Here is a 26,009-nt window from a genome sequence, read left to right on the forward strand (position 1 = left end):
GACTTTGCCACTTAGTTTCATAGTCAAATATTTAACTCTCTAAGCCTCAGTTTTCTCATCTGTGCAAGAAGGTTGACTTATTATAGCTGAAGTTTTTGCCAGTTCCAAAATCTGTTATATATTGCAACAGAGTCAAGGAGACTTGGCAAATGATTAGGTAATGGATACAGGAGGAAGTTTCAGAGACACCTTTGAGGTTTTGAGCTAGAATGAATAGGAAAACTATTGCTGTTTACAAGAGTAAACAGCACAGGAGTGGTAATCGGATGTTTCTTCATGCAAGGATCTTAAAAATAGGAGATGTAAAGCCAAGTTGATCTTCCTAGTTTGTGTCGTAGAGTACAGAAAATAGCATTTCAGTGTTGCGGATGGTTTCTTTTCAGTGGAAACTAGTAGTTGGGAGGTAAGGAGCTGTTTTTATTTTTTCTGTTTTGTTTATTTTTTTCCTAACCATTAGACAACCAGGGAGCAGCAGGGGGTTTTTTTTTGTTTTTGTTTTTTTTTAAGAGACAGAGCCTCACTTTGTTGCCGGGGCTAGAGTGCCATGGCGTCAGCCTAGCTCAAAGCAACCTCAAACTCCTGGGCTCAAGTGATCCTTCTGCCTCAGCCTCCCAAGTAGTTGGAACTACAGGCATGTGCCACCATGCCCGGCTAATTTTTCTATATATATTTTTAGCTGTCCATATAATTTCTTTCTATTTTTGGTAGAGACAGGGTCTCGCTCTTGCTCAGGCTGGTCTCGAACTCCTGAGCTCAAATGATCCACCCGCCTCGGCCTCCCACAGTGCTAGGATTACAGGCGTGAGCCACTGCGCCTGGCCAGCAGTTTTTAGTAATAGTTTACTATGGGGGATTTAAGCTTGCATACCATCATTCTGGGGTTGACTAGTCTCATTGGGAATTAGAGTGGTCTCGAGTGGCATTGCAAAGTGGATACTGACCAATATGTCAAACGGGCTGCAGTTGCATGAGAAGTGAGGGCAGGAAACCGAATTTGGGGTTGAGGAGTGGGTGTGTGTTTTGGGGGGGTTAGGGGGTCGGTAACTGTTAGAGGGCACATGGAACTAGAAAGCAATGTTGTTGTTGAAGGGTTAGAGTGGCAAGAATGTAGGCCAACCTTAGGGGTTGTGGCAGAACGAGTGCTTTTATCTTTTAAGAGTAAAAGGCTCCATATTCTAACAACTGGGCTGACTCCCACGGTGGAGGGAACATTTGGCCCCTTTTATCGGGTAGTGGGGTAAGGTACAGTCTCTACAGGAGAGGGGCTGACAGGGCTGCTAGGAGGCAGGGGATCCAGAGGGAGGCGGAGCTGGCCTAGTGCGGAACCCCTCCCTCCTGAGTTCACACTCTTTAGTGTGCAGAATACAGTGTGGGCGGTAGGGAATTTGATCCCCAGGACTGGTTTCCCGCACCATGAGACGGTTTCTTTGGCTAGGCACCCTTTTTTCAAGCAAGCTGCAGGCTTCGCCTCGGCCCTAGAAACCGGATAGGCCTCTCCGTGCGCTCTCAACCTAACCCGCGGGGGAGGGGGAGGGGAGCTCCTTCTAGTCCCGCCCTTTGCGCTGTTTTGCGTCTTTTCGCCTGTGGTGAGTGGCAGCGGGCTTCAGCCAATGAGGATGCGGGGCGGGCAGGAGCATGAAGTTAGGTTGCGCAGGAGGAGGGGGAAACTGGTGCTGGAGAGACAGCGAGAGGGGTGAACCGGCCCCCCACGGCCACTGCAGGTAAAGCCACCTCTCTCCCCTACAGCGAGGAGGCACAACTCCTTTTCTCCTTCAGGGCTTGTCGGGCCTCTCAGCCTGTAGCTTCCGCCCTAACATTGCTCCTACCCCCGGGCATCCACACCCCCCCCATCTTCCCGTCTTGGCCATCCTCACCCTGGAGGGCACCCCCCAGCTTCCTCCCTCAAGTGCATGTACCTCATCTCCATTTGAGGGGGCACCAGTTGCCAGAATCTCCCACCTCTGCTGTATGGGCCTTACTGGCACCAACCCTGGCAGTATGAGCAGGTAATGTACCCGGGTCCCCCCACCCCCACCCCCAGTCGCATTTTGCTCTCCATCAACCCCTCACTTCCCTACCTCGCCCTTTCCCTTTTTCCAAATGAGTATATAATTTTTGTAGTTTCTCTTTTACCCCCTGAGAATACATAGCTTTCATAGTTGCCTAATTTGCTTTTCCTATTTATTCATAAGGGCTCACTTTACCAGCCATATTTGCCCCCAAATGTCCATACTCCTGATTGAGGTGTGAGTGCTTTCTCCTTCAGTAATTGGAAAACAAAAACAGAGTAGCCACACATTTGGCAGTGAGAATGGTGAAGATAGAAAAAATGGCCTAGGATCTTGATCTTCTTGAGGAAATCTCCTGAGTGGCTCCAAGTTAATTGCTCCATTACTTATGGTCTATGTTATTCCATCCTGATCCCTTGCTGACCCTAAATTGTGATTACATTAACTTTGGATGTTTATTTTCCATTTCTGTATAAGATTTGAGACCGTTTGGGTTTCACAAATGTCTCCATGGCACAGTTTTTAGATGCTTCCATTTTAAAATTATGTTGGTGATTTTCAGTTTAGCCCTTCTGGTGATTTTATTTTCAAGGGTTTTCTCACTTAAATTAAGCTGCTCTACTTATCTTGTTTCAATAACATGTGTTTATATCTATCTGCAGCTGATCCTCTTGAAAGGGTACAGTTTCCAACAAGGTTTATACTTTGAAGTAAAATAGTTTATTCTTTTCTGAATCTTTGATCAGCTAGAGGTTAAGTGGGTGAAGGGTATTTTTCTAAAAGTGCATATTCCAGAAAAAGGTCAGTATTGCTCAGTATGGCATTTGTTCATTACCTTCTAAGAGGATGGGCAGTATTCAATAAGTGGAGAATAGATGTCTGTAATTCAGTTTATATAATTTTATCTGTTAGATAGTTAGACTATTGCAGCATTTCTCATTCATCATAAACAGTAAAAAGTGATAAACACTTTTTTGACAGACCATGAGAAATCTTATCCCATCTCAGAGGTATTAATGACCCTTCCAAGCCAGGATGCTTCTTTCTCTGCCTCCAGCCCCCGTGTTGTCTTTGACAGGTCCTCACTGGCCAAGAAGATGTCCAATTTTACAGAATATAAATAGCCTAAACAATGCACTGTGGTTTTTTTTTTCACTTGATAAATATAAAATCATAATACTGAGTACACATTTTAAAACTGCACATTTATCTTCACCTCCAGTTCCCATAAACCATTCTAAGGGACATACACACTCCATTCCCTGGTTGGGAATCAATGCTTTGTTGAAAGGTATGGAGAGAATAAGATGGAAAAATATACAGTAGAATTAAAATAAAATTCTTTATCATGGAACAGACAAGTTGTTACAGAAATGGGCAAGGGTGACAAAAAATGTAAAATAAGGACAAGAGAGTTGGGACTGGATCTTCAAAAAAAGCCCAAGAACCATATTAAAGGTGGTAAAGCTGCAAAAGAACATCAGTTTCTACTTACTTTGAGGGAAAATAGTAGTTTCCCCTTTAAGAATGAGATTAAAGATGATATTGGCATATATAATAGAGTATTTTTCTACAGGTAACTGGCTTGTCATTTGAAAATTTAGGTAAGTAGCCTTGGATTTGAACCTTAACTGACTAGTTTATTCCTTTTCTCTTCACTTCCCCTGCCCCCACAAGATTTCTTTTGTAAATCTGGTCATTAGTTTGGAATTGTGGCACATACATATGTTTCTCTTTTGGACAATGGTGGGCCAAGAGTGGCTATTCATTCTATTATGATAAAAGCTGGTATAACTTCTTTATCTTGGCAGTTGCTTTACCTTGAACCCTGCTTAACATCTGTTTATTTTTGCTACTAGGGTTTGAACCATGGAAAGAGAATTCATGAGTTGGATGAGCTTGGTAGAACAGGCCATATGTGCATATAGCCAGGGTAACCCACAAGTAATAATAGAAGGAGGGGGGGGGCTGGGAGGAAGGGATGGGTGTATACCTACTTGATGAGTGCGATGCGCACTGTCTGGGGAATGGACAAGCTTGAAGTTCTGACTGGGGGGGGATGGGGGGAGGGGATGGATGCATACCTACGTGATGAGTGCAGTGAGCACTGTCTAGGGAATGGGCACGCTTGAAGCTCAGACTCAGGGGGTTGGGGGGGCATGGGCAATATATATAACCTGAACTTTTGTACCCCCATAATGAGCTGAAATAAAAAAAATAAAAGAAGAAGGAGGGGTGAGGAAAGTTGGATATACGTTGAGGGAAAGTTTAATCTTGTGAAAATCAAGGACAATTTAAAGATGCGAGCTAGAAAAGAAGTAGGAGACTAGGATAAAAAAATATGTATAAGATGAACTGGGTCAGTAGAGGTGAGTTGATAAGATGCGACTAAGAAGTAATGATATTTGGTGATGTAGCATTTAATCAGTGGCAAGGTTTTTGAATTATTGGGCCTAAACTGAACTAGGAGAAGCAGAAGTTTAGTCAAAAAATAGGGAAGGGAGAGATAAATGGTAATGTATTGATCTATAAAAGCTTATACTTGAGTCTTATGGTGGTAAGGAAATATTTCAGAAACTGTTAGCCTTATTTCTCCCATGAAACATTATATCTATGCCTATGATGGGGCTATTGCAAGGGGAAGGGAGAGCATTAGGATGAACAAATAGCAAGGAATCATGGAACGGACAAAATACTCCATGGAAGAAAGGGCATAAATTTTTATAAGCATAAACTTCTAGTTAGTGGAAACTTTCACTGCAGTTTTTGTATGATACCTAGATGTAGGTATTTAGTATAACTTCTGACAGTGAATAGGAGAGCAAACATAATTGGTGGGGAAATAGGGCATAACTAGGAAAAAAATATGATATTAGAGAAGAAATTTATAAAGTTACCGAGTAGGTTTTCATTAAATTGAGAAACGTAACTTTTCTGATTACCATTTTGAGTAATTTGGGGGTAGATGGGCATTAGATGTCAGAGGCTGGAATGAGCTGGTGGAATAGGTTAGTCAGGAATAGGAAGTGATATGGATCTTGGGTTGAGATGTGAAAAGTATACAGTTACTGAAGCAAGGAAGATCTTGTTTAACATTGGTGGAGATACCTTGTGTACTTTGTAATTTTGACTGATGTGCCAACTACTGACGAGTCTATGCTCTTTGTCTGTGTTGGAGTTTCTGGGATATTAACCCACATTATATTGTTTTATAAGGATAACTGAGATGGGTTGGGGAAGGAAAAAGAAATAGCTTGGAAGTTATATGGAGAAGTCTCATTAGTCAAGTCTCTGCTGTTCTCCTGACAGATTTCTTATCTGGTGTCTTCCAAACGTTAGGAGAAGTGGTCTTATCAAACAAGGCTTTCCTGGATGGTCGAACATTGATGTCATACACAAAGAATAGATATTTCTTTTTCATATATTTGAGTTATGTGGTGATATAAGTCCCTGTCTTTGGTATTTTGTAAACATACTTTCAGCCATTTGTAGAACTGTAGGTAGAAAGCTTTCTATTGACTTGTCAGAGAATCAAGGAATATCCTTTAGTTTCTGTGAGGACTGGAGGTTTATATCAGAAAATGCAAGCAAGTATATTAATTCATTAGCTTTTTTTTTTTTAGTAGTTACTATGTATTCTATGACCTACCGGTTCCTTAGGGTTCCATAGATTAATAAGACATAGTTTCCACCATCTAGGAACTTTGTTTCCCAGGGAAAGAGGAGCTGGGCTATGGTGCAGGATTGTGCAGGGTATACATGCATATATTCATAATCACCAATTTTGTATATTTAGTATTGCAGTTTTCCAGCAGATGGCAGACAAGCACCTTGAGAAGTAGGCAACTTTTTATAATTTGTACTAAGGAACTATTTGGGCCTTCAGAAGATATGAACAAGAAGCTCAAGTCATTTTAGTAAAATATTAAATATTGGCCAGGTGCAGTGGCTCGTACCTATAATCCTAGCACTTTGGGAGGCTGAGGTGGGAGGATTGCTTGAGGCCAGGAGCTTGGGACCAGCCTGAGCAACATAGCGAGACTTGGTCTCTACAAATAATAGAAAAATTAGCCAGGCAGGGTGTCACACACCTGTAGTCACAGCTACTTGCAAGGCTAGGGCAGGAGGATGGCTTAAGCCCAGCATTTTGAAGTTGCAGTGAGCTATGATGATGCCACTGCACTCTAGCCCTTACAAAAGAGTAAGACTTTGTCTTCCTCTCTCTCTCTCCCTCTCCCTCTCTCTCTCTCACATACACACAATAAATAAATAAAATAAATAAATACAAGTACTTTAAATAAGCTATATTTAAAGGAGGTAGAGGGATCAAGCCATCAAATTGCTCAATTGTTAAAGGGGCAGAGGTTTAGGGCTCATTATGGAGTAGAAGACCTTTGAAGGTCAGTAGGATTTCAGCTGGGAGAGGTGTTGGGGGGTATTCTAGGCAGAACTTACAACATAATAGGCAAAGTCACACAGGTGGGAATCACATTAAGGTAACTGTGTAGTTTAGGTGGACTTGGAATGTAGGATATATATATCTAAGATGATAAGAGAGAAAGTTGGGAATATAAATTGGAACCAAAATGTTGAATCCCTTGCAAAGGAAGTTTTTGATCTTAAATATGGGAAAAGTTTCTTGAGAGGGGACTTCAGAACAAAATGGTATGTGTAGATTAATTGATATGTTAGCTAGAATAAAGTTTAGAACTTCCTGGGTAAAACTACTATAAACATGGTGAGATTGTACTACGAGCTTGATTAAAGGTGGTTATTTCTGACAGTAGTAAGTAAAAGTATGTAAAATATAAGGAAAATGTATAAGATAGAGTATATCCAGAAACCTTTATCTATATTCACTGAAATGCTTGTGGTACATTTTTGAGTTCTGCCAACTTAAGAACTGAAAATAGAAGGCAAATGATTATTAAATTTCCGGATCTCTATCTTAAAATGATAATTGTTAAAAGAGATGGACAGAGATAGCTGAATGCTCTTGACAGAAGCTTCTAAGTATGTAGGTGTAAGAGCCCAAAAGGGGGTTGGCTTATTTTTTTTCTTTTTTAGTTTTAGTTTGGCAGAAATGTGGGTGTTGTTTCTGCTGTATGTCTGTCCTCAGATTTCCTTACATTTCCTTCTTCTCTTATTGCTTTGATGTTATTTGATATTAAGGGTAGTACCTAAGAAGGAGACATTTTCTCTGAGATTACTATCTTTGCTTATTTTCATTTGTATTTGTATTTCCACAACAGGAGTTTCACCATCTTCCTCTGAAGACCTAGCCATCTTGTTCCATGAAGGTCAGGACAATCTGACATGCACTTGTTTCTTGCTTCACTTGAAGAGTAGTCCTCTTCCATTGTGTACATTTTTTTCTTAATAGGGGAGGGGAGGGGAGAGCCAGTACCCCCCCTCCCCTTCCCTCCTTAGACCTTGGGGAAATACCCTCCATTACTTTCCCAAGATGGCAGACCCCATCATGGACCTGTTTGATGACCCAAATTTATTTGGCCTGGACTCTCTGACTGATGACAGCTTTAACCAGGTCACACAAGACCCCATTGAGGAAGCCCTTGGACTGCCAAGCTCTCTGGACTCCTTGGATCAGATGAACCAGGATGGTGGAGGTGGTGATATGGGAAATTCATCAGCAAGTGACCTGGTCCCCCCACCAGAGGAAACAGCTCCCACAGAACTTCCCAAAGAATCCACAGCTCCAGCTCCAGAATCCTTAACCTTGCATGATTATACCACTCAGCCTGCCAGCCAGGAGCAGCCAGCCCAACCTGTATTACAGACACCGACGCCAACACCGGCACTTTTGCAGGTCTCCAAGAGCCAGGAGATCCTGAGCCAAGGGAATCCTTTCATGGGTGTCTCTGCCACAGCTCTCTCCTCCAGTAGTGCTGGAGGGCAGCCACCTCAGTCAGCCCCTAAGATTGTTATCCTTAAAGCCCCACCAAGCTCCTCAGTCACTGGTGCTCATGTGGCACAAATTCAGGCCCAAGGTATCACCAGCACAGCTCAGCCCTTGGTGGCTGGCACAGCCAATGGTGGAAAAGTCACTTTTACCAAAGTGCTAACGGGCACACCCCTTCGACCAGGTGTTTCCATTGTCTCTGGTAATACGGTGTTGGCCGCCAAGGTCCCTGGGAACCAGGCTGCTGTTCAGCGCATTGTCCAGCCCAGCCGACCAGTAAAGCAGCTGGTCCTTCAACCAGTTAAGGGTTCAGCTCCTGCTGGAAACCCAGGGGCCACAGGGCCCCCACTGAAGCCTGCAGTTACACTGACCTCTACACCTGCCCAGGTGACTTGAGTGAAAGGGGGAGGTAAATTTTGGTTTCATAGAGGGCCCAGCAACTGTGTGAGAGAGAGCACACATGAGAGCTATCTCTGGGACAGCCTGTTTAAATTCCATCTTTGCTTTTTATCAGTCAGTGTTGACAGCCACACACTTACTACTTGTTAGGTGGAAGCAGTTAACAATATCGTATAATATTTTTTGAGCTCTTACTACATGTTTACACTGTGCCTAGCTGGTGCTGAATAAGACAGACATAGTCCTTATCCTTACAGAGCTCACAGTCTGCTGGGAAAGACAGATATTAAGCAAGAATTCACAATAATGTATGATACAAAGCTTTATGAGAAATATAGGATACTTTGAGAATAAAGAGACATCTTTGAAAAATTATGTTTATTTATATTTGCCAGACTTGTAAAAACTATTTATATCTTACTCTTATTACTAAGATTGTCCCCCTCCTACTTTGCCCAGTCAAAAGGCTGGTTTCTTTTGTAAGAAAGTAGAGGCTTTAGCCTCTGAATAAAGGGCCAGAATACTTGTGGGTAGGAGTGGGCAGTTTTAAGTAGGACCAGTGGGAAGAAGCTACAAGGTGACAAATTTCAGTTCAGTATAAGGACTTTTGTTCTAATAGATTTTCAAAAATGAATTGACTGCCTTAGAAGATAGCCTTTCATCAGGAGTTTTTCAATAGTAGGCTTGAGCAGAGATGTTATAGAAAAGATTCTATCAGGACAGATAGGAGGATGAACAAAGTGAATTGTACGATGTCTTCTGACTCTCAATTTTTAGGATTCTAGGATGAAGAAAACTGGTGTAAATATTTCAAAGTATACCATTCTTTAATGTACCTTTCTTGCAATTTCCTTTCTTCACTTTAGGGTGAATCGAAACGCATCACCCTGGTCCTCCAGCAGCCACAGTCTGGAGGTCCCCAAGGACATCGGCATGTTGTGCTAGGGAGTCTACCAGGCAAGATAGTGTTACAGGGCAACCAGCTGGCAGCCCTCACTCAAGCCAAGAATGCCCAGGGGCAGCCTGCCAAAGTAGTAACTATCCAGCTGCAGGTGCAGCAGCCACAGCAAAAAATCCAGATTGTACCGCAGCCTCCATCTTCACAACCACAGCCCCAGCAGCCACCCTCCACCCAGCCAGTGACTCTCTCCTCTGTGCAGCAGGCTCAGATAATGGGACCAGGACAAAGCCCAGGACAGAGACTTTCCGTACCAGTCAAGGTGGTGCTGCAGCCACAGGTGAGAGACTTTACATAGTAAGGAAAAGAAAGAAAACAAACCTCTTAGTCCAATGCTATTGCTTTCAGCAACCGCTTGCTGTTGAATCCATTCTAGATTTATACCTCTGAACTGGGATATAGCCTTTTACTTCTTTCACCCGTATAAACCTTGTTTTAATTTTGTCATGAAAAGATTAGAGAGTTATTGGGTTTGGGATAAGAGATGATTTATCTAGTATTTGTCTTTGAGCTGTTTCATTTATAATCTTTTCCTAATATTATTGTAAAATAAAAATGATTTGAATTAGCCTCTCACTTGGAGGATAAAGAAATAGTCAAGTGATTATAACTCCTCCCACTCCTCCCCCACCCCCAGGCAGATAAAGGTAGGCCAAGAATAGGATTTAAATTTTTTTTTGGTTAGGCCAGAGACCAATATTGGATATATTGGTTGTAATTTTTCTAAAATGATAAAGATGAGTATTGATAGGAGAGTGTGGCAAAAGGATACTGAAGTTTAATTTGGCAGAATTTTTGCCTTTTCTTAACCCTTTCCCACCAAAAAATACATTTTAAAAACTGTGTTTAGGTTCAGTAAGACTTAGTCTGAGCTTGGTTCTGGAGAAATTAGAGATCTAGTTTCTGGGCTACTTACTTCAGAGCTGGATTTTATTTAGGCCATTTAACCACAAGCAAGTTGAAATTTTAGTGTCTTTATTTCTATAGGCTGGCTCTTCCCAAGGGGCCTCTTCTGGGCTCTCCGTAGTTAAAGTTCTAAGTGCCAGTGAAGTGGCAGCTCTTTCATCACCAGCAAGTTCTGCTCCTCATTCGGGGGGAAAGACAGGAATGGAGGAAAACCGCAGGCTGGAGCACCAGAAGAAGCAAGAGAAGGCAAATCGGATTGTAGCAGAGGCCATTGCTAGGGCCCGTGCCCGGGGTGAGCAGAACATACCTCGAGTCCTGAATGAGGATGAATTGCCCAGCGTTCGGCCAGAGGAGGAAGGTGAGAAGAAACGCAGGAAGAAGAGCAGTGGGGAGAGGCTGAAGGAGGAAAAGCCAAAGAAGAGTAAAACATCTGGCACCTCCAAAACTAAGGGCAAGAGTAAGCTAAAGTGAGTACCCGCTTGCTATTTTGATGGGACATCTGAGGGCAGTGTACTCATTTTTAAGTAGCATTGAGAAACTTGTATTTAGCAGTTACATATTTCAAGGTGATCTATCATAGAAGATAATAAGACCTTTCTGTTCTGTGTCCCAATGCTTATATGATTTGTTAAATAGAAATTTGCAAATTACTGTATTTTAAAAGGAAAGCACTAAGGCATAAGGAAGAGCCAATCATTGTTGGACGTTACGTTTAAAAGCTGTAACTCTTGTGTATTTATATATTTGCACTGATTTTTGTATCACTGTAGTATGAAAGAGATTTCTCACTCCCCCTTTGCTACCCACACCAGTAAAAAGAACTGCTGGAGACGTGGCTGCCCTGTTCTTGTGTCTCATCTGTGAACTGGAGAAGATTTCAGCAACCACTGTTAGCCTTAAGCAGTGTTGGCAGAACTGTGGCTTGCCACATAATTCTTGTCACAACTGCATATCCTCTCTTTCTTTTCCATGTCTTGTAGCTTGTCTTTTCTTAATAGCTTTTACTCCCTGGGATTCTTCAGCTTTTTGGTATAATTATAATAATGCTTTATGTTTGTATAGGATTTTCAGCTTTTAAAAAACAAGTTTTATATTTCTTATTTGATCCTCAATGACTGTCACTACAGGTATTATCATTAGTGTCTGCAAATAAACTAATGCCCAGCTGGTGACAGAACTAACTGGAACTAAAACAAGGCCTTTAATTCTTAGTCCAGTATTTATTCTCCTATCTTATACTACCTTCCTTCAGGTATTTTTAAACACAGTAATAGCAAGGATTTATCAAATATAGTGTAAAGGTCAGACAGTGTTTTATAAACCTTATTATCTTCCTTTTTCAAACACCTTACTAAATATCTGTGTGTGCCATAGACTAACGATCTAAAACACTTATGTCTGAAAGCTTAATATGTGATGGTTTAAATTAATTCTGTTTTCTTACCCCTAAATTTTCCTTGCCCTCCCTGAAAATGAATTTGGTTTTTCCTTTTTAGTACCATCACTCCTGTAGTGGGTAAGAAAAGAAAACGCAATACCTCATCTGATAATTCAGATGTGGAAGTCATGCCTGCACAATCACCTCGGGAAGATGAAGAAAGCAGCATTCAGGTAAAAGGATCCCTAAAGAACTTAGTAGAAAAATTATGTTTAATAATGGCTAACAAGCCAGGAATAAATACTGAGAGGAGAGACTCCATGTACATATCTTCAGTTTTTCTAACCAGAGGTAGGCCTAAAAGGTGAATGGACCTGGTCAAGGTGTTTTAAATTTTTGTTTTTTTAGGCAAAGAGCATATTACTATAAAAAACAGTGACATTCATTTTTCTAAATTCCAGTGTTTCAAATACTAAGCAAATCATATGAAGTCATGCTGCATGATTGCTGTTGTGGCCGTGTTAGCGTTATGCTTTCTCTTAGAACTGTCCAGCTATCCCTTTGCCTTACCTTTTCTATACTTCAGGGTTCTGACTCTGAACTGGGGTGCTTTGGCACAAAGTTTTTTCTTACCTTTTGAAGATGAGAAACATTGGAAAAGACCAAAAGAAGCCAGACCAGAAGAACTTTAGTCTTCTGTCTCTGATTTGTGGCCTTGCAGTACCATCTTTGTCTCCAGTTTCCAACCATAGAAAAAACCTGGTATTAAGATTCAGGAGACCCATGGTACTTCTGAATAGCTTTGTGGGCCTGGCCAATTTACTTAACTTAGCTGGGGCTGAATTTCTCATCTATAAATGGAGATTTGGACTAAATGAACCTTAAGTGTCTATTAATATTTATAAATGCCTCCTCTCTTTCTTAATATACATTCGATACATTGACAAACTGATAACTTGGGTTCTTTTGGGGGAAATTACCATGTGAGACTAACCAAGAAATTTTTGTAAAGGAAAATGAGGTGAAAAAACAGCAATTAGAGTATATTAGGAAATAATGATTATTAACTAAGACTTTGGAATTGGAGAAGAAAAACAGATTAATAAAAGATAATAGAGCCTAGAACTGACTCAGATAGTTATGAAAATGTACTATATATGATTAAAACATTTTAAATCAATGGGGAGAAGGATTATTCAATAAATTATTTTAGGCCAGGCCAGGCGTAGTGGCTTACACTTGTAAACCCAGTGCTTTGGGAAGCCAAGGTGGGAGAACTGCTTGAGGCCAGGAGTTTGAGACCAGCCTGGGCAACATGACAAGACCCGTTCTCTACAAAAAAATTAAAAACAAAAAGTACTGTGTGGTGGCAAATGCCTGTAGTACAGCTACTCAGGAGACTGAGGCAGGAGGATCAGCCTGGGCTACAGAGCCAAGACCCTGTCTCTTAAAAAAAAAAAATTTTAAGACATCTGGCTACCCATTTAGGAGAAAATAAACAGAACTGGATTTCTTGCCTTACTGCTTAAACAAAACAAATTCCAATTTAATCAAAAGTCTAAATACAAAAAATGAAATCATGAACTATCTGTAAAACATGGATATGTTTTTTAATAATTTTCAAGTAGAGTAGATCTTTGTAAGGAGGGCATTAAAATTCAGAGATAAAAAACCAAAACAATCAAAAAATTTAGAAGTTATAAAGGGAAGGATTGGCATACTTGATGCATAGACTCTGGAGCCTTATTTCTTGCGTTCTCATCTTAACTCTACCATTTACTAGCCTTGTCACTTTGAGCAGATTACTTAACCTCTTGGTACCTCAATTTCCTCACCTCTAAAATGCAAATAATAAAGTAGAGTTGTCATGAGGATTAAATGTAAACATTTATAAACCACATAGAATAGTGTTTAGCTCATGGTAATAGCACATATTAAGAGTTATATACATGTTCTTTGCTTGGAATATGTCCCTCAAAGTTCCTGTGTTGGAAACTAAATCCCCAATGCAACCGTGTTGAAAGGTGGGACCTTTAAGAGGTGATTAGGTAATGGATTAATGTTATTATCTTGGGAGTGGTTTCTTACCAAGAGAGTAGGTTTATTATAAAAGCAACTTTGCCCTCTTTTGCTCTTTCACACATGTGCTCTCTCACCTCTTGCCTTCCCACCATGGGGTGATGCAGCAAGAAGGCCCTCCCCAAATGCCAACACCTTGGATATTGAACTTCCCAGCTTCCAGAACTCTGAGAAATAAATTTCCTTTCTTTATAAATTACCCAGTTTCAGGTATTCTGTTATAGTAGCACAATAAATAAAATAAAGGTTAAATAAGAGTTTAAGTGTTAAATAAATTATTTGCTAAGTAAACAAAAAACAAACTGAAGGCAAATATTTGTAATACAAGAAATACAAAGATTAATAAAATTTAGAAAGTGGTATGTTAGTTTGCTAGGGCTGATGAAACAAATTACCACAGACTAAGTGGCTTAAAGTACAGACCTTTATTTTCTCACAATTCTGGAGCCTAGAAGTTTAAGATCATATGGTCCATAAGTTTAGTTTCTCCTAATGCTTTTCTCCTTGGCTTGTAGGTGGCTAACTTCTCACTGTGTCCACACATAGTCTTTCCTCTATTGTTACACATCTGTGGTGTTTCTCTCTCTTTTTTTTCTTTTTCCTGGTGCCTCTTTGTGTGTCCAAATTTCTTCTTCTTGATGACACCAGTCAGATTAGATTAAGGCCCACCCTCCTGGCCTCATTTTAACTTAACTGCCTCTTTAAAGGCCCTGTCTCCAAGTACAGTCACGTTCTGATGTACTAGGGGTTAGGGCTTCAATATATGAATTTAGTGGGGGGACACAATTCAGCCCATGACAAGTAGTATTGGCAATGTTGGCAATGAAGTTAAGGAAAAGACATTTCACACAGTTGATAGGAGTGTTAATTGGGACAATCTTTTTGGAAAGTCAATGTTTCCACATATAGCATAATTTAAAATATTAATGCCCTTTGATTCGACGATTCTGCAACTAGGAAATTACCTTGTGTATATGCTCTCAGAAGTATGCAGTGATATACGTATTATAGCAATATTTGCAATAGCGAAAACATCTGAAAATTTAATTGCCCATTGGTGGAGAAATAGTTAAATAAAATTGTGAAAATCCATGCAGTAGAATACTACATGGCAATTAAAAACAATAAAGTAGATTAGAGTGTGCAAATAGGGAAAACTCTTCATATTAAATTTAAAAAGGTGTAGAATAGTGTATATTTCTTTGTAACTTTTAATGTATGTATGTGTGTTTTTGTGTGTATACATACACATGTATGCATATGTAAGAAATTGATAATATGTATCTTTAAGAAGAAGGATTAAGGGGTAAGTGGGTCATGATAATTGTACTTCATTGTTTATGCTTAGAAAAACTTCTTAACTATTTGCCATTTTATTTTTTATTTAAAAAAATATAGATATGGGCCGGGCGCAGTGGCTCATGCCTGTAATCCTAGCACTCTGGGAGGCTGAGGTGGGAGGAACGCTCGAGGTCAGGAGTTCAAGACCAGCCTGAGCAAGAGCGAGACCCTGTTTCTACTAAAAATAGAAAGAAATGATTTGGACAGCTAAAGTATATATATAGAAAAAAAAATTAGCCGGGCATGGTAGTGCATGCCTGTAGTCCCAGCTACTCGGGAGGCTGAGGCAGGAGGATCGCTTGAGCCCAGGAGTTTGAGGTTGCTGTGAGATAGGCTGACGCCACACCACTCTAGCCCAGGCAACAAAGGGAGACTCTGTCTCAAAAAAAAAAAAAAATAGAGATAGATAGATAAATAGATAGATGGATATATATATATATATATGGATATGAGAAAAATTACCTTGGTGCAAAAAAGTAGACATTAAATGTCTCCTGTTGTAGACCCTGGCCTCACTGTGTCCCAGTTCTCCCCAGAGGTAGCCTGTGTTACCATTTTTTGTATATCTCTCCAGAAATATTCTTTACTTTCATGAAGACTCTACTTCCACTTCCACTAAATAATTAGTATTCTATTCTTACTCCTCTGTACTGTGTTTTTTCCCCCAATGATATGTCTTGGAGGTTATTCTTTATTTGGAAAAGATAGAGCTAGCCCATTCTCCCTCTCCCTTTTTTGTTATGAAAATTTTCAAACATACTCAAGAGTAGGTTATTTAATATTTAATGAAGTCTGTGTTCCCATTCTCCCACTTTAATACTTACCAACAGATGGCCATTTTTCCTCCCACTCTAGTCCTGCCCTGCTTTTGAAGTATTTTAAAGCAAATCCAAGTGATCTGTTTAGTGTTTCTTAGATTTTAAAAAAATAGGTCATTTTAAGAATAACTACATGATGGATGTGCTTAATAAAAATCAAGTAATACAGCGATATAAAAACTAAAAGGTAGAATGTCTCTCCTAATCCCTACCCTCTAGAAGTACTTATCAATAGTTTATTCTCCCAGATTATTTTTAATGAGGTATAATGTACATACAGTTAAATAAGCACAGATCTTATTTGTATAATTTGGTAAGTTTTGACAAACGTATCCAAGTAACCACCACTCAAATCAAGATAAAGAATGTTTTCATCACCCCAGAAAGTTCCCCTGTACTCTCTTCCAGTCATTCCATCCCCTCTTTCCATAGGCATTTCTATCACCGTGGCTTAACTTAGCCTATTCTTGAACTTTATATAAATGGAATCATACAGTATGTATTCTTGGGTTTTACTTCTTTCAGCATAATGTTTTTGAGATTCATCCATGGTAAATGTATCAGTAGTTCATTCTTTTTTTTCTTAAATAATATGTGATTTTATGAATATACCATAATTTGTTCATTCATTCTCCTGTTCATGGAAATTGGGGTTATTTCCAGTTTGAGGCTATCATGAATAAGGCTGCAATGAACAGTCTTAGTATGTACAAGTATTTTGTGGACATAGGTTTTCATTCTTCATGGCTAAATGCCCAGGAATGGAATTGATAGATTGTAGAGTAGTTAAACATGTAACTTACAAGAATCTGTGAGTTTTCCAAAGTTATTGTATCATTTTACACTTCCACCAGTAATGAGCATTTCAGTTGATACATGTCTTCAACATTTGGTGGTGGTGTTCTACCCCATTCTTTTATAGTAATTCCATAGTATTCTATTTTAAGGTTATAATTTGTTTAATCACTCCCCTGTTGATGAAAACTTAGGTTTTTTCTGGTCTTCTATTAATACTATCACAGTAATGCTACAGAGATTTGTGCACATGTTCAAATTTATCTATGGAATAATATCTTTGAAGTGGAATTGATAGATCAAAGAGTATTGCCAAATTTTCTCCAGAGGTCATACCTATGTATATTCTTACTCACAATGTATGAGTTCCTGTTTCAAATATTTTGATCAAACTTGCTGATTTTTGTGTGTCTGTTAGGTGGGAAAAAAAATCTGTTTAGTTTTCACTTGTAATTATGTTATTGTGAGTGTCAGCTTTTTTTTAGGTTTAAAAGCCATTTGTATTTTTTCTGTAAACTGTCTATTCATGTCATTTGCTCTTATTTCTATTGTGTTATTGATCTTTGTTATTCAAAAGAACTCTTTATGTTTAGGAAATGTATCATACAGCTTTTTTAAAAAATGTTTTTTTTTGAGATAGGATTTCATTTTGTTGCCCAGGCTAGCGTGCAGTGGTATCATCAATCATACCTCACTGCAATCTCAAACTCCTGAGCTCAAGTGATCCTCCTGCCCCAGCCTTCTGAGTAGCTGGGACTATAGGCATATACCACCGTGCCTGGCTAATTTTTCTGGTTTTTGTACAAACAGGGTCTCACCATGTTGCTCAGGCTAGTCTTGAACTCCTGGCTTCAAGTGATCCTCCTGCCTCAGCCTCCCAAAGTGCTAGAATTACAGGCATGAGCCATAGTGCCTGGTTCATATGACATTTTTTTCTCAGTTTATTATTTGTCTTTGCTTATTATGGACTGTATTATGCAAATAACCTTAAATTTTTTTACATACTCAAATTGATCAATTTAGTAGAAAGAATTCCTAATCTAGGATTATTAAAAAATCCTTCCACTTTTTGTCTTAGGAATTTTATGTCCTTTTAAAATATTTATTTAAATTTTTGATCCTTTTAGAATTTAGTTTCTTTCATCTTCTACGTAGCTAGCCAGTTTTTCCAATCTCATTTGTAGAGTAATTCACTTTTTCCTCACTGATTAGAAATTTCATTTTTATCATGTTCTAAATCCACATAAATATTTTAGTCTATATTTGGACACTATTTCATTGACCTTTTTATCTCTTCATGGGCAGATATCAAGCTGTATCTATTAGTATAGCTTAATATTTGTGAGGCTCATTATGCTTTTTCATATTTTTCCTGGTTATTCTTATATATTTATTTGTCCATTTGAATTTTAGAATCAGCTTATCTAGTTTAAAAAATGTTAATTTTGTTTCATCATATTTATGTAATTAGGGAGAATTAAGTACTCCTTAAGACTTAAGAATAGTATATTTTACTATTCAAGTCATCTCTTATGTCCTGTAGTGTTTTAAAGTTTTCTTTCTTTTTTTTTTTTTTTTTTTTTGAGACAGAGTCTCGCTTTTGTTGCCCAGGCTAGAGTGAGTGCCGTGGCATCAGCCTAGCTCACAGCAACCTCAAACTCCTGGGTTTAAGCGATCCTACTGCCTCAGCCTCCCGAGTAGCTGGGACTACAGGCATGCGCCACCATGCCCAGCTAATTTTTTCTATATAGATTTTTAGCTGTCCAAATCATTTCTTTCTATTTTTGGTAGAGACAGGGGTCTCACACTTGCTCAGACTGGTCTTGAACTCCTGACCTCGAGCGATCCACCCGCCTTGGCCTCCCAGAGTGCTAGGATTACAGGCGTGAGCCACCGCGCCCGGCCTTAAAGTTTTCTTTATATAGGTTTTATATATACCTCATTAAATTTAATCCTTTAGATAATTAATCTTTGTGTTTTCATAAATGGGATGTTTTATTATGTTTTCTGGCTGACTCTATATAGAAATGGTGTTAATTTTTACCAATTAATTTAATACCAAGCCAGTTTGCTCAGTTTCAGTAGTTCTATTATTTGATTCTTTTGGGTTTTCTCAGGGATATAATTGTGGTTGAAAAATAAAAATTTTATCTCATCTTCCTTCTGAACTTTTTATCATGAGCTGCAAGTATTAAATTACTTAATTAAAAATGTTTTATTCAACCAATTGAAAGAATAAGGTACATCTAAAACATTGATATGGAAAACATTTCTGAGAAATATTAACTAAATAAGTAAGCAGCAAAAGAGTACATATAGTATGATTTTATTTATTAAAACAAAAAAAAAAACCTTTGGAACTAAAGGGAAAAAAATGAAATTAGGAACAAAATATTCTTATATCTTTGCATTTCAGGGCTGCTCCTAGTGTGAAGTATATTGCATCCTGTTTCAATTTCCCAGAGCTTCTTGCCAATAGTGTACAGGTTTCTCTCAGTGGATTCCTGGCCTTTGATAAAGCAGTTCAGCAAATTTATATATATTCGGTATATAGAATAAGTCGGATGGTTTGATAGATAAGCTTTTTCTCATCTTTTGGTTTTATTTTTCATGAGAATTTTGGAGTGGAATCTAAGTATATGACTATGGGCAAACAGTTTTGTAAGTTTCCTCTTTCAGAGACCTAAGCAGTCATTTTAACTAAATTTTCCTCTACAGAAGAGACGCTCAAACCGCCAAGTTAAGCGAAAAAAGTATACAGAGGACCTGGATATAAAGATCACAGATGATGAAGAAGAAGAAGAGGTAGATGTGACTGGTCCAATAAAACCTGAGCCTATCCTCCCCGAACCAGTGCAAGAACCAGATGGCGAGACTTTGCCTTCCATGCAATTCTTTGTGGTAAGCTGAGAACTTAAGCAATTTGAGAGGTTTGTCCTGCTGATCACAATTATCTGTTGACTGTTGCATCTTTTGCTGCAGGAGAATCCCAGTGAAGAAGATGCAGCTATTGTAGACAAAGTGCTTTCTATGCGGATTGTGAAGAAGGAGGTGAGGTGTCTTACTTCTTTTTATTCTTTTTTTTTTTTCTTTAAGAAGTGGGGTCCTGTGTTGACCAGGCTGGAGTGCAGTAGCTATTCACAGGCATAATCATAACACACTACAGCCTTGAACTCTAGAGGTCAAGTGATCCTCCTGCCCTAGCCTCCTGAGTAGCTGGGACTATAGGCATGCTCCACTGTGCCTGGCTCTTCTCTCTCTTTAATATCAGCCCATAATGCTATATTCACACACTTTATTTAATGAGCACTTTTGGGTATCAGGATATATTGTAGTTATGAGAAATGATAGAGGAGAGTTAACTAGAAAATAGAAACTGCCTCGTCTTTCACTTATCTGTTGAGGCTGGATGAAGGCTTATTTTTGTTCAGCCATCAGGTCTCTAGTGTTGAAGCACCAGATTGGTTCCTTAATCCCTGAGTCAATAATATAATTTAGGAAACATTGATACGAAGTTCTGACATGTGTGGTTAAAATTAATATGTTCTTTCTTTGACAAATAAGAGACTAATAACTGTAATTTCTTTCTTTCTTAGCTTCCTTCTGGACAATATACTGAAGCAGAAGAATTCTTTGTCAAGTATAAGAACTAGTATGTGATCTATGTAAAAAGCTTTTCACCCCAAACTCCACAGTGCTGTAAAAGGTTCTCCTGTGTAGACTATCTTGGGTGGGAATGTGTCCTTTTTTTATAGTCTACTAGTCCAGATTACTGGGGTTTTTGTTGAGTTTTTTTGTTTTTTGTTTTTTGAATAGAGACAGGATCTTGCTCTCTTGTCCAGGCTGGAGTGCAGTGGCACAGTCACAGCTCAGTGCAACCTCAAACTTCTGGATTCGAGTGAATCCTCCTCCTTCAGCCTCCCAAGTAGCTAGAGTTACAGGCATGGGCCACCACACCTGGCTAATTTTTTTAAATAAACATTTTGTAGAGATGGGGTGTCACTGTGTTGCCCAGGCTGGTCTGGAGCTTCTGGCCACAGGCCATCCTTCCACCTCAGCCTCCCACAGTGCTGGGATTACAGGCATGAGTTACCATGCCCAGCCCCAGATTGCTGTTTTTAATGGGGAAAAGTGACTATAGAGAGAGAAATTCGGGAAGTGACATGACTCTTACCATTTCCTTGCAGAAAGGTGGGGTGAGGGTGGTTCCTGATAAAATTCTTTGCGGATTCTCTCTCCTCTAGTCTAGCACTAAGACCTTGCTACTCAAAGTATGGTCCATGGACTAGCAGAGTTAGCATTACTTGGGTGCCTTTTAGAAATGTGGACTTTTAAGCACATTTACATGGTTTATATGCAAATTGAAGTTTCAGAAGCATTGATGTAAGAGACTATCTCCCAGTTTAAGTACACACTTGTCATGTCTGCTTCTGGCTAATCTCAAAATCTCAAATACTTGCCTGCCAAATTCCCTTTCTTGCACCCTGACTGGCTATTTCCATGTCCTTCAGCTCCTATCTACACTGTGAATGGGCCACTATCTCCCAACTTGAAAAGGATAAGAGGATCCATCAAAAACTAAAGCGTTTCAAAACCAAAATGGCTCAGATGAGACACTTCTTCCATGAGGTAATAGGAATAAGTATTGCTGATATATTTCTTTCATAGAAGCACAAATTACTGGAGTTAATCAGCCTTGGCTGATTATTTAAAAGACTTATAGATGGTTTGTATATAAGGGTATAAAGTTTTAATTTTGATCATTGACTTTCCTTACTTAATTGCCCCATGCTTTGTTTTCCTAGGTTTAAACATAGTGTGTTTATTAGTTGTAGGGTATTTTGAAATTGACCTCAATACTTGTGAAGTATTTTCAAAACAGATCATAAACTGATCTCTTGTCTACTGAGGCATTCTTCTCCCTCTAATATCAGTCTTTAGCTATTGATGGTATCTGTAGATATAAACAACTGTATCATTAAGGAAGAACTTTATTTTTTCAAATTTTGAATTCAGTATTATTAGAAATAGTGATAAAGGAGCTTTAATTCCAGTATCCAGGTTTACTATTAGTTAAACACCAGAGCAAGATGAAATATGTCCATTATATTTGAGGAGGCCATTAATGACCTTAACAAGAATAGTTTTGGTTATGTGATGCAAGTGGAAGAAAGAGTGGAACGGATGGACTAGTGAACAAGGTGAAGCATGTGTGAACAGAAGTGAATGGAAGCAAGTGAACGGAAATAGCATGTGTTTAAAACTCTTGGGAAAGTTTGGTTAAGAAGCACAGTAGAAAAATAGTTGCAGGGGATGTAGAGTCAAAGGAGGTCTTTTTTAAGATGTAAAATAGTGGAACATATTTGTATTTATGGGAATGATTCATTAGAGGGATTCCTAAGAATACAAGAAGGGATGGAATCCAGGGTATATACGGAATGGTCTCTGATAGGGAGAAGAGACTTTCTCTGGCAAAAGGTGAGAAGATAGGCACAGACCCAGGTATGTTTGTGTGATTTGATATTGTGAAAATGGGAAACTCCTATTGCTTCTGTTTTCTTTAAAAAATTTGGAGTAGGATTATCTGCTAAAGGTGAGGTGGAGGGGTTGGTTTATTGGACAGTGATCTTTTGTTCTTATCATTTGGTTTCATAACTCATTTAGGATGAAGAGCCCTTCAATCCAGACTATGTAGAGGTGGATAGGATATTGGATGAGTCTCACAGTATTGACAAGGACAATGGGGAGGTGAGTTGGAGCGTGGAGGAACCTGAAAGTCCTCTTAGATTTCTAGTGGTCTGTTTGTCAATCCCTTTTTTCCAGGTATGGCTGAAAAATCCCTTGGACTGAGAAAGTATTTCTGAATTTTACTTTGGTATCCTTAGAAAGATAATGGGAAGGTAAGGGAGTAGGAAGAGAAGCTAAAAGGAAAGATTCACATAAAGTCAAACATCTAGGAGATACATTGATTAATTAATTAATTAGAGACAGGATCTCACTATGTTGCCTAGGCTGGATTTGAACTCTTGGGCTCAAGTGATCCTCTTGCCTTCACCAAGTATCTGAGACTACAGGTACACACCACTGTGCATCTGGTTTATTTAAAAATGTATATATATATTTTTTTAGAGATGGGGTCTCAATATGTTGCCCAGGTTGGTCTCAAACTCCTGTCCTCAAGTGATCCTCCCACCTCAGCTTCCAGGTAGCTGGGATTACAGGTGTGAGCCACTGCACCTGGCTGGGGGCTATATTTATGAGTACTGAAAAGTCATTCCCTTGGTCTCATTTTTCCTCAGATTTTATACGGGAGACCCTTCACATTCAGTTGCAAGTTGGGTGTGGGGCAAGAGAAAGGGATATTTCACAAATTCCTAAATTTATACATATTAAAATACTTGTACAGGCTCACTTTTAGCTTTCTCCAAATCATGTTGTTGTTGAGAATTAGTTATTTCCTAAACTCACCATTCATTAAATGCCTTTTCATTTGTCATTAAAACAGATCTGCTACATTTGAATCTGTATTTTAAAACAGATTTTGGGGTCCTACTTCCACAGGTTCAGATTCAGTAAATATAGGTTGAGACCCCAAGATCTTTAAGTTGATTATCCAAGGGGTTTTCATGCATGGTTTGATTTGGGAATCACCACTCTAAAGCTTTCTTAGTTTGGGGAGCATGTTTTACATATGCTGAAACAGACCACCATTTTTGTTTTCCAAATAGTCACATAGATCTATACCACCAATGAATTGAGCTTTTTCTATTTTAAACTTACTTCAAACTTTTGTTTAGGCTATGAGCTACCATAAACACTTTCTTCTCACTTCAAGCAGCAGTCTTTGGTTTAGTTTTGCAGGGTCATAAACAGAATTTTTTTTATCACATCTGATAGTTACTTCTTATTCAATGATCAGCAGAGAACAACAGAATCTTCTTAAGATGTCAGTGCTGGATGGTGATCTGGGCTTATTCATGAGCCAAGTGACTTGCTCCTATATATCATTCTAATGGGACCTATAAGTCAAATTCTTCCCTCTATAAAATTTTAAAGTTTGCTCTATTTTATAAGTCTTCAGGTTCCCTCAGATAGCCAGAATCTTACATGTCCAGGGACTATTACAATTTGTTATCTTCAAATCCTAATAAGCATGCTTCCGATAACATGTATTTTGCTTTTTGGAGTTGGAGATAAGAGTTACCATGTGTTCGTTTGTGAGAAGTGAGTGGAGAATGGACCAGTTTATTAGGTCAGGTTAGCTACTCTTAAATTCTTCTCATCATTTTTAGGATTGCAGCCTTCCCAGCCTTGAAAATCTTATGCTCTCTACCACCATACTTATTCTTCCAAAAGCAGTTGGCCCTTTGGAGTATGTTGCAACTGGCATGATAGGTGAAAATGTTTTGGTACCCTGATTCTATAATTTACGCTCCCAATATTGGATAATAACACTTTGTGTAACCATTTTCCCCCCTGTTCAAAGTAAATTTACTTTGTCATCCATTTTACATTACCTAATAGTGGAAATAAATATTATAATACATATTTTGGTCCTTAGAAAAGTAAGTTATGCTGGAAATGTGTGACCTGGACAAATGACTTTACATAGAGAGTGATCTGAGTCGCTACAATAAACAAAAAGGTAAAAGAGCAGCTGGATTACTTCTAGGGATTCCTTCATCTATGACTATGTTGAGGCACTTTTACACTTCTTGCTAGTTGTTTTAAGGGGAATTCTATGAATTGGTAATTAGAAATTTCTGTTAATTGTGCTAGGCCCAGTCTAATCTTGCTTGCTTTATACTGCATGAGCCAAAAATGGAAATGCAGTAAGTGCAATTGTCACAAATAGTGAAAATAGGAGCCATTCAACCATTGGTCGCTGCCTCTTCCCTTGCAGTGAAATGCCTGCATACAGTATTACTGTAGTTGGACCTTGAGCATTTCCTCTTCACTCTTACTACCTCTCTTCAGTGATACATCTGGTAATTATCTTCTAGCTTCCTGGGGCTCATAAGGAAATCTCTTTATCACCATATAATTGCTCTTGAAGTACATCTACACTCAGAGCTATAGGGGCTCAGAAGCCCAGTGATGTTAGCCCCAGAATGCTCCTAGGGGTTTACCCTATTCCTCATCCTAAATGTAACCTGGTTTCCACTGTATCAAATTTGGTGCCAGGAGAATGGTATGGCACCGAGCCATATCTTCTAATTTCAACACAGTATAGGAAAAAAAAAGCCTTTTATTTTTCGTCTGTTTGGTTGATGAGCATAATATTTTAGTGCTTAGTGTTCTAGAAACTACTGGGTAAAAATTTTACTTTTAGGACAGATTCTGATAAATTAACTCGAAGAATGATCAAAGCCACGACCGGTGCATCAGCAGGTGAACCTATGCTTGGTGTGTTCAGCCTGACTTTTTCAGCAGCTTTTAGGTGTCGACACTTTGTGATGTGATTTTATAGTCAAATTCTTATTCTTTAACCACAGCAGAGAACACAGAATCAGTTTTTTAAAGCTTTGGCTTCTTTTCTCCTAGCCTGTTATTTACTACCTGGTGAAATGGTGTTCTCTGCCCTATGAGGATAGTACATGGGAGCTAAAAGAAGATGTTGATGAAGGCAAGATTCGAGAATTTAAACGGATTCAGTCAAGGCACCCAGAACTCAAAAGGGTGGTAAGTATATTTGCATTTAGAGTATAAAGGCCTATATAGGGAATGATTTAATTTTCCCCTGTAGAAGTTTTGTTGTTTTTGCTTTTCATTACAGAAATTTTCAAACATAAAAGTTGAAGAAATAGTGTAATATACCCATTACCCAGCTAACAATTATTAATACATGTCCATTCTTGTGTCAATGCATTTTCCTACCATTCATTCCTGTGTTTTTCAGGTTTTTTAAAATCAAATTCCAGCTTCCTTTATTTCATCTGTGAATGTATCATTGTTTATGTCTGAAAGATAAATAATGCCATTATTAAACTTGAAAAAAGTTAATCATTCATTAATATGAAATACCAATCATTGTGTACATTTCCTTGACTGTCTTATAATTTTTAAGTTACTTGAATTGGGTTCTAAATAAGATCCATATGTTGCTATCAGTTAATGTGTCCCATGTTTCTTTTAATTGTAGTTCCCCTTTAATCTGCTCATCTCCCACCTTTACAACTTTCTCTTGAGGAATTGAGGTGATTTGTTCTGTAGGATTTTCCATAGTCTGAAATTTGCTGATTTCATTCTCCTTGATATCTTTTAACGTATTCTCTGTCCCTGATATTTCTCATTAATGCTTAGGTCTAGAGCAGCACTGTCCAACAAAAATCTTTAGCTCTGTGCTGTTCAGTACATTAGCCATAGCCACATTTTTTTAAGATTATACAAAGTTCTATTAGACATC

The 26,009-nt window shown here is 38.7% G+C and overlaps 1 protein-coding gene across 5 annotated transcripts in view; it reads left to right on the forward strand.

Annotated features, from left to right (window-relative positions):
• CHD8 (chromodomain helicase DNA binding protein 8) overlaps positions 1 to 26,009 on the forward strand; it is a 60,608-nt gene that overhangs the window by 11,663 nt on the left and 22,936 nt on the right. For 2 of the 5 annotated variants that reach the window (XM_045526618.1, XM_045526627.1), the window contains exons 1-11: positions 1,650 to 1,721; positions 7,262 to 7,309; positions 9,195 to 9,566; positions 10,274 to 10,659; positions 11,689 to 11,803; positions 19,322 to 19,504; positions 19,586 to 19,654; positions 20,200 to 20,255; positions 21,115 to 21,232; positions 22,268 to 22,351; positions 25,148 to 25,285. In XM_045526618.1, the coding sequence (XP_045382574.1) occupies positions 7,304 to 7,309; positions 9,195 to 9,566; positions 10,274 to 10,659; positions 11,689 to 11,803; positions 19,322 to 19,504; positions 19,586 to 19,654; positions 20,200 to 20,255; positions 21,115 to 21,232; positions 22,268 to 22,351; positions 25,148 to 25,285 (1,527 nt within the window). In that variant the 5' untranslated portion in view covers positions 1,650 to 1,721; positions 7,262 to 7,303. Of the gene's footprint in view, positions 1 to 1,649; positions 1,722 to 7,261; positions 8,317 to 9,194; positions 9,567 to 10,273; positions 10,660 to 11,688; positions 11,804 to 19,321; positions 19,505 to 19,585; positions 19,655 to 20,199; positions 20,256 to 21,114; positions 21,233 to 22,267; positions 22,352 to 25,147; positions 25,286 to 26,009 lie in introns of those variants that run through there. The other 3 variants (XM_045526592.1, XM_045526610.1, XM_045526601.1) reach the window with 2 other exon arrangements.

Source organism: Lemur catta, chromosome 1 (genome assembly GCF_020740605.2).
Source record: "Lemur catta isolate mLemCat1 chromosome 1, mLemCat1.pri, whole genome shotgun sequence".
Lineage (NCBI taxonomy): Eukaryota > Metazoa > Chordata > Mammalia > Primates > Lemuridae > Lemur > Lemur catta.